Genomic DNA, 16,007 nt, shown 5'->3' with positions numbered 1-16,007 from the left:
TCTGTGTGCCTCAAGACCTATTACAGGTACATTTAAAATTAATGGTATCTTTGTCTTCATTATATTTCACCCAAGATGTGCATATTAATGCTAATTTTCATTTCTTTTTCCTTTGTGATAATTCTATTTTTATTTAAGTGCTGCATCAGGAATTTAGATTATCTGCTGTTTTCTGGAGGATCTTGGGGTAAAAGTCTTGAGTCAAAACCCTTGGGAAGACTTGAGAGTCGTTGCCACAATTTTTACATCCTTGTTAATTTAGACCATTTTCCAGCACCTCATTTGCAGGCGTAGACCTTCCCAGTAATTGCTTTTTGAAAGAATGGAGATGTGATAAGCATAGAAAGAGACACAAATAATTTGTCCTTAACTTAAGCTTGACCAGATAACACAGGACAAAGATGGTGTCTGAAACCATCCAAAAGTTCTAGAACATGGGAATATACTTCCATTTAATATGGTTTTGTGGGAACATTTTTATTTCTCCTTGGTGATATAAGTTGTAGTTGAAAATAAAATTGATTTTGTTCATTGGGAATCGATCTAGTTGGTTGAAACACTTATCTCATGCAGACTAGAAAAGAAAACACCAGAATAAGAAACAGAAATGCATCATTCAAAAATTTTATATCTTGGAAGACAAAAAAAGAAATGAAAAACGAATTAAGGCAAGCAGTCCACATGAACAGTACAGTTGGTGGAAAAGGGGTGACCAGAGATAGGCAGCCAGAAGCCAGATTCATTGCCATTTCTTCAGGAAGCATGATCTTTAGAGGACTAGGCAGTGTAGTGGGCAGAGCAACCATGCATCCTTCCATTACAACAGAAGGTTAAGGTGGGCCATGAGCTCCTGTACTGCTTGCTCAGAGATGCCTCCTCTTGCCCTGGGCTGGCTGTGTCCTCTGTGAAACACTGGTGAGGCCTTCAGCTAGGGTGACTTCAATCCCCAAAAGAGATCCACAGACTGAGAAAATATGGAGAAGAAAAGGCCAAATGTTCAAGATGCAGGAGGAACTGACATACAAGGAAAGATGCTAATTTCTAAACAATGAATGGGGAGCAGTGAAATAATTTTGGGAGGCCTATGCATCTATAGTAGAATTTTGTTGAGTAAGAGAGAAGTTGAATAAATATTTCCTAATATCCTATAAGTAAATCTCTATGTACTTACATAAAGGTGGATTCAAAAAACAAACATTGAGAAATGTAGTATGTTCAAATTACATAGGATACAGAATCGTCTTTCCTAATTCACGAGTTTGTAAGAGTAACAGCTTTCCAATAAAAACAAACAATAAAACAAAATGAACAAAACTTTAAAAACTATCAACAAATATATTTATTGTGGTGGCTTTCCCCCCTACTAGATACACCTTGTTAGAAAGTAGTATCCCTTTTAGTTCCAGGTGGACCATTAAGCAGGTAATAACATTGTTTTTCCCTCAGAAAACACATGACTTTGCAAACATGTTCTATTCTCCTTGCTCTAGCTTTTGTTTTCTATGAAATCAGAATTTTCTTCTAATAGGTATGATTTTGTTTGTGGAAGTTATAGGTACATGTTTACAGACTTATATAACCCGAGGGGTAGCAGAGGCTGAACCACACAGTGCTGACATAGATTGGAGACCTGTTCCCAGTAATCACAACACTTCACAGTCTTGTAAAGCACAGAAATCATCTCCAATGCTATGGTTTCTTCCACATTTTGCCTTTCTCCAATCCCATATGGTATTCTTAACTCTGGTGTACACTCTCATGTTTCTTGCAGAAGGACAGGGTGAGGGCAATAGAACCAATCTTAACACGGTTGTTTCTGTGCTGAGAAATTCTATGATTCCAAATGCCAGGCCCTAGTATCTGAGCACTCTCTAGATCTCCTGGACAAAACAAGGCTGTTTCTCTTCCCTGATCTCTTATATTACTTTGAAGGGATACTGCATCTTTGAATTTGCAGAACTATCTTTCGCTTCTTAAAGCAATAGCTTGAACAATTACTTTTATAGGGAAAAGATGGTGCTTCTCCAGATGTCATCATTACGCTGTTACATCTTATAGCCTATTGATAGTTATGTACAAGATTTTTTGTCTCTCAGGAATGCACAGAAGCATGTAAGATAACCATTTGAAAACATCCCTTCTTTGAACTTTTGGCTCTTTGTTGTTAACTATGCTTGTATGAAGACTATAGCAACTATTTGGAATGTTGTTTAGATTGAGCAGTAACTGACACGTTGTCCATTTGTGGTCCTAATGGCTACAGCACCTGTCCTGGGCATCTGGTTGAGATAGCAGCATCATGAGTTTACAACAATCTCATGGGACCCTCTAATGTACAGTGCTGACTGATACCGATTTCTGTTGTTTGTCTTGGACCTTTCGCTTCTTCTGCTGCTGTTTGTCTTTGTTTTCTCGTTGTTCTGGAGTTTCTCTGCTGGGTTCCAGACCTTTGTTATCAGGTATTGCATCCTTACTTTCTTCTTTATTAAGTTTTTTTCTTTTCCTCTCCCTTTCTTTCTTTCCTAAAATAAAAGAATACACCTTTAAAAAATATACTCAACTATGCTCTCTTTGGTTATTCTAAGTTTTAAAAAATGAGTTAAACTTCTCTGTTGCATATTGTACTCACAGATACTAAATATCTACTATTTAATTTTTTTTGCTTTTATTATTTATTTTTGAGAGAGAGAGAGAGAGAGAGAGAGATGGAGTGTGAGGGGAGGAGGGACAGAGGGAGAGGGAGACACAGAATCCGATGCAAGCTCCAGGCTCTGAGCTGTCAGCACAGAGCCTGACACAGGCCCTGCACTCACAAACCGCGAGATCATGACTTGAGCCAAAGTCAGACGCTCAACTGACTGAGCCTGCCAGGCGACCCCAAATTACTATTTAAATTACTCAACTATTTTCGATTAAGTCTGTATTATATTTTAAGAAATGTAAACATGAAGTACAAAATATAAGGAAGCAATGGATATATGATAATTCTGAACAGTCTTAGAGGGTTCTACAGTTGGTAATATACATTATAGTTTTGAATATTTCATATAAAATTTTGAATACATTCCTGCCATATAAGAAAATTTTAATGTGTATTTTGCTATCGGGCTCCCATTTAAGGCACTATTTTGTATTTAAATTTTTCCAAGTAGTAGTTACATATTTGCAGTCTGCTGATATAACTGCATGCCATCTACTAAAAGAAAACTGGTTTGCATAACAAATACGCAAATAACCAGGATAACTGTACCTTAATTCAACACAAATGTTTATATGTTGAAATTAATTTCCTTTGCAATTACATGCAGGGGTGGTGGCAACTATAACTTGTCAATAACCCTATGGTATAAGCTACAAGGGCAGGAACACTGTGTCTCTATCAATCAAATGAGCAAATATTTATTGGATATACACTGGATTCAGTGGAGGTCTCTGACCTTGAACTGGGTCTGAACTATAGATTTAGTTCATATTCACAGTATGGAGCATTTTAAAAAGTGGAACCAACATGATATTAAGGTTTTGATGTGGGAAGACATACTGCAAGGTAGACTGGAGCCAGGGTGGAAAACTGTTTCATTCTGTTGGTATTGGAAACTTGCTGAGAGTTTTAGGGGAAGAGAGTAATCTGAGCAAAGTGCATGAGACTTGCACCAAATTGGATAGAGTGTTTTTATTTACTTCTGGACAGCAAATTAACTAAATATTTTATAATCATGTAAACATTATATATATGGATACACACACATACATACATATATATTCTAAAGTGCAAAATAATTTCCGGGGAATGGGGTTAGTAACATCCATTGCTACATATATCCCAATGAGAAAGTACTGAATTAAATCAAAATCATAGGAAATGAAAATTAAGAACCTACTAACTCCTTGATGTGGGACAAATCCTGATAATGTATATCCCCACAGACTGAGACGTGTAACATTTGCAATTAGTATCTGTCTACAAAGGATCATTTTGGATAAAAGTATTTTGGAGACTTTATTTGCATGAGAGAACCAAAATATTTTCATGTCCTGAAATAGGCTGCAGATATTGAATTCAGTGGTTTGGCTTTCTTTTCCTTGAGCTCTGGTTACAGAATCCTAGGGAGCAATATTATTAATACTGCATATATATCCTTAGCCAACACAGCCTCCTTGGATTAATGATTTTAGGCCACAACTAGCTTTGTCTGAGATTATATTTGTAAAACCTTCCAACTGCTTTATGAAAACTTGCTTCATTGGGCTCGACATAGTGCACCTCCAAATTCTAAACTTTAAAGACAGTTAACAAAAATGAGAATTCAGACCACTGTAAGGCAGTCAAATTGTTTTGGATATGAACAAAAAAATGTTAAGAGTTGAATATTATGGCTAGAGCTGAGCTAGTTCTACACTGATTCACCAATTCCATTGTTCTTTTCACTTAAAAGAATATTGCTGGATTGATAAAATTTTGGTGGAAGGAATCCAGGTTTGGTTTTGTTTTTTTCTCATTCTGGCTTTAATTATTAACACCTTTGAAGTGCTGACAGGAACTTGGTAACAAAACAGAGAAAACTGAAGAGTAAATTTACCTTCCTAAATATGTAGCCTAATGTAATTTTCATGAAACTGTACAAACTGAAAGAAAGAAATGCTGGTTTTCATGATATGTGCTTGGTTTTCAGAAGGACATGGCTGCAAAGGTTAGATTACATAATATTTCCATTTGAGGAGCATTTTGGAGGTGTTCAAGTTCAACTCTAAAAAAATGGTCAGTGAAAATCATTCCAGAATTCCATAAAAACTACTGACCCCAAACAAAATTTTTATGGAAATTATCCAAAAGTTCAGTGTTTGACATTGTTCTCTTGATGATGGTCCAACATCTTACAGCTGTGATCTTAACCATAATGTTCTGGATACATAAGAAATATATTGTTTCTTTCTTGGTTACAGATTGATTTGTATGTTTTTTAGCCACATGTGACAACATACTCAACTTACAGTGTATTTCTGCTTATTAGCAAACTGATATGATTATTTCTTAAGACAGGCAGACACATTTTTGGAAGTAGCTTGAAACTCAGTATTATAGTTTTATTATCCAAGGAATAACTATTTCGTCTGGGCGGTGAGTGTAAGGGGAGGCTCTAGTAAAGCAACAGGAAACTAGCACATTGTACATTGTTGTTGCCCAACAAAGGGTGATTGCACAATAGAAGAATGGGATTATTATTTTTTACGCGCCATGTGTTAGTGGTTGGAAACACTAACTACCCTTTTGCATAAATAATATATTTTCTTCTTGTCCAAGAAATAAAATAGAAATGCAGAAGAGTGGCTGTAGTCCATTAAAAATCACGTGCAATTGGGGAAATTTTGTAAGGTTTTCATTAAAGGGGACTTCTTTTCTATTCTGCTGACTTTTTATTGATGGGATCAATAGTTGTTTTTATACTTTTTTTCTTTTTGGATAATTTTGCAAACTAGGCATTCCAGTTATCACAATCTTACGTATATGTTTGTGTTTTGTCATTCACTGCTTAGGCATGTATACACATGCACACAGGCAATGGAATTGGGTTGTAGAGGGCTCTCATGATTAAAAGAATGTTCATCATCCCTCGATGTTCCAGGTATGAGGGCAGTGTTAGATAGACACTGTCCAAGAGAAATTGCTATTAGCAATCGAGCACATTCTGAGCCTTTGCAGAGAAGCACTATGGTGCAAACATTTGTTTAACAATGGTGTTTTTAAAGTCAGAAAAACACAGTGTTCAAATTCTAGGTCTGTCACCAACGAGTTGTGTGGCTTTTGACAATTTGTTGGTATCTCTCAGGATTAGCTCTCTGATATTTAACATACGGATAATCATTACTACCTACTAAATGTTGTAAAGATTACATGAGATACTTACAATGAACTTAGCATAGTGCTGGGCACACATTAATCATGGGTGAAATAAAAGCTAATGTTATTAACTCATTACACAAACATGAATTAAGCCTCTACTCCATGCCAAAATGTGCACTAAAACCTGGGGACACTAATGAGATATGGAGACAGGCATAATAATTATAGTTACAAGCTAATGCTAAAATAGAGAGAAGCATGAACAAGATCCTACTGGGAGCACAGCAAGGAAAGCACTGAACTCTGCCAACGGAGATCGAAAGAAAACTCCCCAGACAGGGTGATGTTTCAGCTGAGCCTTAAAGAATGAATGAGCATTTGCCAGGCCACGGAGGGAAAAAGGGCATGTCAGGCAGTGAACAATATTGTCAATGAAGGCATGCAAGGACATGATGAATCTGGGGAGCTGAAAAAAGTAGACTTCCTTGGTTTGATCAGAGTCTATATATAGGACATTACTCAGAGAAGCTGGAACGATATACTGGACTCAACTGCCATGTTGGGAGTTAGTCCTGAGGATCAGTGATACTGAAAACTGGAAAAGGGCAAGAATCAGAATCTGAGAGCAAGGCAGAGTTTGGATATTTCTGTGACTAGTTTACAAAAGGCCAATGGGATACTCTGACATGTGACATTATTTTTTTTATTTCAGGGACACTTTTGAAAGTAATTAGAATCCATAGAGGGAGTATAGGCAGTGAAAGGTATTTATTTTTGAGCCTTAACTTTTAAGAGTGCCTAAAATCTCTCTGCAGACCATTCTAGCCACGTGTTATTTAGTATTTCATTGCAAACAACTACCATGTAATTGAATACATGATTGATGTTTTTGTGATAGTGAAATTATTTCTTATTAATACAGAAATAATATAGTCATTTATCTAAGCACCTCCTAGGGCCTTCTGCAGACCAGGTTTCCAAGTATAGGTGACTTTGAAAAATACATATTCCTAGGCCCCACCCCTGGAGTTTATGATTCAGTAGCTCTTATGATGGGCCCAGGAACCTATAGTGAATAATAAGTTCACTCCTAGTTTATTCTGATGTGCAGCCATAATTAAGAACTATAGCTGTAGGGGCGCCTGGGTGGCTCAGTTGGTTAAATGTCCGACTTCGGCCCAGGTCATGATCTCGCAGTTCGTGAGTTTGAGCCCTGTGTCCAGCTCTGTGCTGACAGCTCAGAGCCCGGAGCTTACTTCATATTTTGTGTCTCCCTCTCTCTCTGCCCTTCCCCTGCTCATGGTCTGTCTCTCTCACTCTCAAAAATAAATAAAAACAAATTTTAAAAATTTGAAAAAAAAAAAAAGAACCATAGCTGTAGACCAAGAGGAGATCCAATTTGCCTAAATGTATACTCTTAGAATTTATTTCACATCTCATGGTTTCTCATTTAATTTCTTATATATAAAGTATGTTTTTTTCACATACTATAGCTACTAATTTTTAAGGCACGTTTTCTGGTTAGGTGTATCTGGAATAGACATGTAGATACAAAATGAAAATTAGTTGCAGACTGTCTTTTAAAAACTTGTTCAAATAGAAATATGAGCTAAAAAGAATAAACATGTAAAAAAGAATGAAAAGGAAATGGGCCTGAATTATTTTTCCTAAATTTTGTATTACATATTTAAGTTCCAAGTGAAAAATGAAAACTGGAAAATGCTCAATTACCTTTTAAAATGTAATAGGGTTATAAATAAAAAAGTTGGTCTCCCCAGAATCACAGATGGGAGTTATTTGTTGAGAATTAGTCAAATTGTGAATATTAATTCACAATTTTCTGAATGTTTAGAAATGTCTGTGCAGAGGTCTTTATGAAGGTGGCTTCTTGGTGAATTTCTTGCAAGACATCACTAAGGGGAGCCATTGAGCTTTATGGAGCTTCACTTCCAAGGCAAGCTGTTAAAAATTTTCTCAAAAAGCTAAAAATGTATCCCACACCCTAGACTGAGGATTAAATATCAATTATTATAACTAAAACCAATTAAGTAAATATCCCATTAAAATATAAAGTTTATTATTTCTAGGTCTTTTCTCATTATTGGGTGTGGAATGAAGTTCAATTGGAAATGCATGGTTTTATACCTTAAAAAAGCACAAATGATGTGAAAATGGGGTTAACCTGATGATTTATAAATCTAGAATTGACCTTACTTTTATGCATAGAGGATGGAAATTCCAAATATTTTTCTTTTTAGTTAATATATCACTGGGGGAATTTTGAAGAGGAGGGGAAATTGCTATAGTATTACTTCTTCGGCAATTATGATCTAGTAGGTAGATACATATTTAAAGGCTTTTGAATTGTGAGCTATACCAACACAGGACAGCCTGACCCAGTGGTAAAGAACAGGATGAAAGTCAGACCTTCTCAGCTGTACTATTACCAAGTAGAATTAACTTGAGAAATACATTCAAACCTTTTATCTTTTGTTTTTTAAAAAATAAATTGGAATACTCATTTCCTTGCTATTATTTTAACCTAGGAGTTTATAACAAATATAGTGAAAATATAAAGGAATGGATAGCTTTTTGAAAATAGGCACTTAAATTATCCAAACTGAAGTTTAAAGCTACCTGAATTATTTACTCTCTAGTTTAATACCTGAATTAATTTCATTGCATTTCTACTTAACTTCCAAGATGCTTCTGATTAATTATTCACAGAAAAATAATTTAGCATAGCATTACAGACTCTACCAAATGCTGTTAATTTGGGAAATTACCTTGAACCATTTTTGCAAAGATAGCTCTGATCATTAAAACATATTAAGACTGAAATAGCATTTTCCCACCATTCGAAAAGGACTAATATACGAGATGCAATCTGTTTGTGTTGCGTTCTTTTTGGGAATTCAGAAACAAGATTGCTCTGACTGTAACACACTGAGTATAAATTTTAGGAGGTGAAAGGGATAAACCTAAGTTTCTTAATGGCCTCATACTTCGGTTCCTACTCACTCCTGCACTTTACTCACCAGAACCCACTATGTTTACTGACCCCATGTATTTGATACATTTACTAGAATGCACTTTCTACATCCCTTGCTCTAACTCAGACTTTGTGTTTAATTCTCTGCCCACATGTCACCCCTTCAGAGGGACCTTCCTCACTCCCTCACCTTTTCTTAGGCTAGGTTATTTGTATTTCTACCCTCTTTGCTCAGTAACTCCCAATTACTAGCCTGTTGCAGTAACCATGGTGAAAATGACAGGGCTGTCTATTTCTAAAAATAGTAAGAGTAATGATAATTAAAGTTTAATGGACACTTACACATACCAGGCACACTTCTAAGTGAGAGTGTTGGGTCTAAAAACTCTACTATAACCTCCATCTAACACTGAGGACAATGAGGCTCTTAACCACAGTGCTCTTCTGCCCCCCATCACATCTTAACAGAGCACACTGTGGCACGGCATCCTTGTTTTAGTTCATATTTAAGCTACTGAGTAAAAAAAAAAAGGAAAGGGTGTGGACTAAACACAACAGAGAGTTTGATAGAAATTATGGTTTAGAGTATACTTTCTTAACCTCTTGTAATTTGAATTCTGAGCAGCAAGTTGCTCATCAGATCCTAACAGCATTTTGAAAGAGATGTTTTATGTCAGCACCACCCAGTCACCACATTCTTGCCTCTCTTCCTTCTTTCTTACTGCTACAGTTTACTTATTTTTCAGTATTTCCATCACCTTCCCAGTCACAAAAATGTAAGATGTAGTACTGTGGGTTTTGGAAATTATTTACATATTATGCCATTTATATCTTATTTAGAAACTTTATTTTACCTCTAAACTACCACTGCTACATTTCTGAAATCCTAATAAAATTATCAGAGATTTTTATATTTTGTTACACTCAATATCAAAAGGGAGAAAGAGAAACTCTAATGATTTAAGTTTAAAAATCCCAGTAAGGCATGAATGCAGTCCTAATATAAATCATTTTATTTATAGCAAACATCATAAATATCTAAAATCACAATTTTTTAGAACCTTTATTTTCATGATCTGCTTTAGTACAATAAACTTTCTTTTGTGAAATCGAATACTTTCCTTAGGAATTGATTATTTTCAGTTTGCCTTGACAGTTTTTCCCTCTGTTGTTTAAGTAATTTCATCACTCACTGAAGATTCAGGATCTGAAATTTTGAATTTTAGCTCTATGTGCTGACAGAAATTTCCACGGCCCTTTCACCCAAGGTAACTCCATTCCATCTCATTCCTTCTGCTGACCAGAACCTTAGCCTGGACTCTTTGCACTCAAGAGGGACATTAGCTAGAGTCCAAAACAAACTGTTAAAGATACTGGATATTGCATACTATGCATACTAAAATGTCTTCCGGTTGTAAATCATCAGTGTTAAAAGAATAGTTAAAAGTGCAAAGGAGAAAGCACCCGAAGATTTTTTTTTACTATTTGCAATATTTACAACCTACTCATCATGAAAGTAAAAGGTATCTTATATTTTAATTTTATAATATTAAAAAAAACATAGTAGGGCATTACAATTTCTATAACTATTTCACTTACATAACTACTTTAAGTTTAGTATTCTTTTATATAAGCTTATTTCTCTTGAATCAACTACCTTTTGATTAAAATTCATTTGTAATTAGTGTTTGCAATGTTCTTTTTTGTTTGTTTGTTGTTTTCTTTCAATGCAAAATCTCTTTGAGATTCTACCCACCACATTCGGTTAGATTATAAAACTCTTGGAAACTAAATCACGCACATTAATTCATATGTTGAAAATTTCTTGATCTAAGCATGTTTGTATAATATGTTTTGAACTAGATCTTGGATCTTATGAAATTGTATCTATTGGATAAGCATGTAAACTTATTCTGATTTTCACTTATTGTCAAAGGGTGTGCTGGTAAATTTCACCTATTAAATTCAGTCAAATTTAGTTCACTACTTTTACTGTAAAATTCATGGCCAGTTTGTGGAATGAATATTAACTGGTCTCTTAAGGAAAAAAAATCACTCTGCATATAATATTTTGGTGGTTTTATATACTGTTTATAAACTTATAATAGGGGGATTAATGTGTATATTGCTTTCTTTAGAAATTTAGATAATGGTATGGCTGGCTCCACTATTTAAAAAATGACTGAAGCCTGCCTAGTTGCACTGCTAAATGTCCTTTCTGAAATTTTCAGTTTAGACCAGTCTTCTCAAATATTAATGACTATTTCAAAAAAGTTGATGAGTTTATTTTTTTTACAATTCTCTCCTCATTGCCCATCTGAGGCTTATGCTGCCTGCTGCTATAGACCATCAGCTTATATGTCAAGGTACAAAATATGTCTGAGTCTAAGGAATTTTTATGTCAAATATTTCTTTCACATCATTCTTTAAAAAATCTATTGCAGCAATTCAAATATTTTTAAAAAACAGTAAAATAACCTCTTTGATCATTCCTATAATACGCATATTGCCAGACTTAAAGTATATAAATAGCATCATAAATAGGCTTTCTTATAAAATTATTATAAAACAGAATACATAATTGTCATTCAGACTGCTTATCGAGGGATTCCCTTAAGAAGGCTGGAAACATTATTTCTTTAGTATTACAGTATAATTAACTCCTTTGAAGAACTTTTCACATGCTTTGTGATAAATCAGTTTGCTTAATTCTGTGTCAATTTAAATTTTAAATGTGTATTTAACATATCATTAATCAACAATTAAGTTGCAAGTACTATCTAAAGTGTAGGTTGTGTTGAAAATCTGAGTCTTAAATATTTTTTTCCTGGTTAATTTTATTTTCTTGCTCTAAATCTTTCTGAGTTGACAATCATGCTATTCCTGTCCTCAAAACACATGTTAAGTAACAGAATAAAGAATCCTTAAATTTGTTGCCTTATGCAATTCATTTACCTTAGAAAACCAAAAACGTCAGTTGTATCAATATTTGATTCTGAGAGTTAATAACATTTGATTTTTTTTTCTGTCCTTACATATTCCTCTCAGGAGGGAGCACAGTATAATACTGAGTTTTCATGCAGAGCTTAGAATAACACTGGTATTTGAATTTTCCCCAGTTTTCTTTAGTTAGGTATGTATATAGGCTCACAGCTCAGTCTTTCACACTTGAAATACATGTTCTGGAATTTGTTGAGGGTAAATATCTACCAAATGCCTCCCTCTCTCTCTCTCTCTCTTATTATTTTTTTAAAAAGAGAATCACTAAGCCAAGAGCACTGTCTTCATCTTTGATGAAATATAGCTTTCCAATTAACAGAAAAGTCCTTCATTTCAAAAGGCTGAACAAAATGCTACTTGAAAATTCATTCCAGCTGGTTAAGCTGAAGAACTGAAAGAATTCCAAGGAAAGAATATTCTCTTGGCATTTATCATTTGATTTTCATTTGGATAAATTTCCATTTGTTCCAAGAACTTGTCTCCAAATTTTGTTCTTCTGAGACAGTGAAAGAAGTGTTGATAGCCATGTTTGCCTATGCTGTACTTCCTGCCTAACCCAGATTGTCTACTTGGTTGTATTGACAGAGGGGATGCCTCATACTTGCTGACACATTTGCAGTGATTGATTATATAAGAAACATTGAGACTATTCTAATCTCTTTCATCATTTTATGCACTAGTTGATTCTGATGTCTAATTCTCATTGTACCACAGCCCATTCTTTCTTTTCTTTTTTGTTGTTCTATTGGGGAAAAAATGAAACTCTGATCTGGAATTACATCACAGAGGGAAAAACAACTACCAAATCTCCTATTTAGCACGTGTTACTCAATGATGTTTTTAGTACAGATATGATACACCTCTATAGCTATAATTTAATATTTTCAGCTATTTATTGATTACCTATGTAAAGCTCACTTTTTTAATGCATCTCATTCTCAAATGTTTTCACCTTGCTTCAGTATTAGAAAAAAAGTTTAATTACAGATGCTATCTCAAACTATTGATTTTTTAAAAGTAGGCTCCACATATGGAGCCCAACATGGGGCTTGAACCCATGATCCAGAGATCAAGACCTGAACTGAGGTCAAGAGTCAGATACGTAACCAACTGAGCCACCCAGGTACCCCTCAAACTATGGATTTCTTAACTAGTATGGAAAACAGAAAAATCTCACTTAGCCTGTATTATATTAAAATTTATAAGAAATAAATTTCATTCATGAGGCAAATAAGATCATAAGCGGCATATTTCACTTATGGCAGATAATGCAAACTGTCTTAAGTACTTTTTATCCTACTCTGTTCGTGCAAATATCTGTTCTTAATTGGAAATAGTTTCCACATGAATTTCTATAACCAGCAAGATAGCTCCTTGTAATTACTTCATCAATAGTGGTTACATATACTTGAGTGGAATGCAACTGATTTAATTTCTCTAAAATATTTTAGCAATTGAATGTTCACTAACCTAGAAATATGTACCCTATAATTAAACAAGATTAGTAAGATTTTATGACATCTCATTTTACAGCTTTCACTGTACTCCTTTTATCACTGCATTGATGGGTGTTAGGGTGGGAGAGGAGAGCTGGGGAGGTGGGCACACGTACAGCAAATGTGTGTCTATGTTTGTGTATAAATATAACTATATATGTACATATTTATTTGTCTGTTCCTTTCCACCATAAATGGAAAAGTTCTATTTTTTAGGTGGATTTAAAATATCAATTCAATTTTTTGAAATGTTTATTCATTTTTGAGAGAGATTGAGAGAGAGAGAGAGAGCAAGCAAGCAGGGGAAGGGCAGAAAGCAATGGAGACAGAGAATCCGAAGCAGAATCCAGGCTCTGAGCTGTCAGCACAGAGCTGGCTGTGGGGCTCAAACTCACAGTCCAAGAGATCATGACCTGAGCCAAAGCCAGACACTTTTAACCAACGGAGCCACCCAAGTGTCCCTAAAATATCAATTCAGAGACAGAAAGCTTGTTTTCGCATTTAATTTTTAACATGTCTAAAAGGAGATTCATCTTATTATAAGGGTTCTTCAGATGCTTGAACCTTTATTTATTTATTTATTTATTTATTTATTTATTTATTTAAATGTATATTTTTAAGAGAGAGGGAGAGACAGAGTGCAAGCCAGGGAGGGGCAGAGAGAGAGAGAGAGAGAGAGAGAGAGAGAGACAACAGAATCTGAAGCAAGCTCCAGGCTCTGAGCTGTCAGCACTTCGGACACCTAACCGACTGAGGTACCCAGGCGCCCCAGCTGCTTGAACCTTTAAAATTAACACTCTGCTAGGCTATATGACTTTTAACTTTTTCTTACCAAACATATTTTCCATATGCCAAATTAACATTTGCATCCTCTTTTTTCTTCACAAACTCAACATGTTGTGAGAAAAAAGAATATGGTCCTCTAATAAGCATTTGATTAATGCAGAAGCAATTAAAGAATTACTTTCATTCTTTGGAAACTGAATCTTCTATATGTGGACTTTCTCTCCCAACATTGATATTATCCCTATGTCCTATTTCTTTGCTGCCAACTGGTTCATTTCCTTCCATTGTTTTGATTGGGTCCTAAGTGTATAACAATATACTATCTGCTGAATTTTTATCTATATTTCTAGGTGCTTTTGTAATAAGTCAAGGTGATACTGAATGATACTTCTACTTTTTGTAATATTAAGAAGAACGTAGTAATAATCGCGAAAATGATGAACTTTTCTTTGTAGAAACTCAACTTTAATTTTGATTCCCTATAAAAATATTTCAAAAGAAACACAATTCTCAGAACAGGTTATTTTGTTGGTGGGTAGATAATACTGGGGCTTCTAGCAGTAGTTTTCTGATTCATTTGCACAAGTTTGTACACAGAGAACCTTGAGGTGTATGAGGGCCGCATACCAGGTACACAGGTAAAGCACTGGTACCATTGCCCCAGAGTGGGGTAGGTTTTCTTTTTTTTCTTTTTTTTTTTTTTTTTTTTTGTCAAGAGCCTGTATGTAGTAGATACTCAATAAATATTTGTTGAAAAACTTAAATGAAAGATAAATATACTCTCTTTTCTTGATTTCATGCCTATCATTTTATTTGGCGGAAGGACAGATACAGAGAGAGATGCTTTGATGTTATTCTTACATATGCAAGCATGCCATGATTACCCAGTATTTCAAACAACTTGTCTTAATGAGTGCTATTTATTCTTATTCTTATTTATTTTTTTAATGTTTATTTATTTTTGAGAGAGACACACACACAGTGCCAGTGGAGGAGGGGCAGAGAGAGAGGGAGACACAGAATCCAAAGCAGGCTCCAGGCTGATCTGTCAGCACAGAGCCCGATGCAGGGCTCGAACTCACAAACTGTGAGATCATGACCTGAGCTGAAGTCGGACACTTAACGGACTGATCCACCCAGGCACCCCAAGTGCTATTTATTATTATGGAGTCCTCAGCCAGTAAGCCACATGTGTTCCAATATGGGCTTCAAGTGACAACATCCCGCTCCAGAAAGCTACATCATGGTCGCAGGGAAATAATTTGACTTATTATGCTCTAGAAGATCATCTTTGGGGCCAAACCAATGACAAATAACTAATGTATCCCTAAGGCTGCTTCAAGAAGAGAAGTTAGAAGTCCAGGTTGCAACGGAGAGGTATCCTACTGTCTTCTATATTGAGAAGGAATTTAAATTCTAGAACAGTTTCAGGGATTTGAAGGCTCTGAAGTTTCACTGAGGTGGGGAATGTGGACCCAGGCCCAAACTGGGAATCAGTGGCCTCACAAAAAGTTTCTGAGAGTGGAGAATAAGCAGTAGTGAGGGAGAGGGTGGGAAAGGGGAAATGGAGGAAGAGAGGAAGGGACTTGGATGATTGTGAAAAGTTGAAAGATGGCAAAATAACCTTTTCTTCCTTAAATTATCTTCTGTAGCAGGCATGAATGATGCTTTATTTGGTGGAGTTGGGAATATAGTCTTCTTTTAAAGTAATGAAATATGATCCTGGCACGTCTTGGCCCAGTCTTGGAGCTTTTGAAGTGGTACTACACAGTCTCAGAAGTCTGATTTTCCTCTTGATTTTGAATGACCATGGCTTTTGTTGTGATCTATTAAATTTTGCTTGTAGAGGAATTCCGCCCAAATAAAGGGCCGTTGGGTAGTATGATGAAAC

At 35.3% G+C, this 16,007-nt stretch overlaps 1 protein-coding gene across 2 annotated transcripts in view; it reads right to left on the bottom strand.

The window, feature by feature from the left end:
• Positions 1-610: 610 nt before the first annotated feature.
• The window catches only part of RSPO3 (R-spondin 3), an 87,145-nt gene continuing 71,748 nt past the window's right edge, over positions 611-16,007 (bottom strand). Inside the window, exons 5-6 of one of the 2 annotated variants that reach the window (XM_060616596.2) lie at positions 2,353-2,522; positions 611-964 (exon numbers count right to left, since the gene is read on the bottom strand). In XM_060616596.2, the coding sequence (XP_060472579.1) occupies positions 929-964; positions 2,353-2,522 (206 nt within the window). In that variant the 3' untranslated portion in view covers positions 611-928. The other variant, XM_060616598.2, reaches the window with a different exon arrangement.

The sequence above is a fragment of the Panthera onca genome, chromosome B2, assembly GCF_046562875.1.
Source record: "Panthera onca isolate mPanOnc1 chromosome B2, mPanOnc1 haplotype 2, whole genome shotgun sequence".
In the NCBI taxonomy this organism is placed as follows: Eukaryota; Metazoa; Chordata; class Mammalia; order Carnivora; family Felidae; genus Panthera; species Panthera onca.
This window is presented reverse-complemented; position numbering and strand designations above follow the sequence as displayed.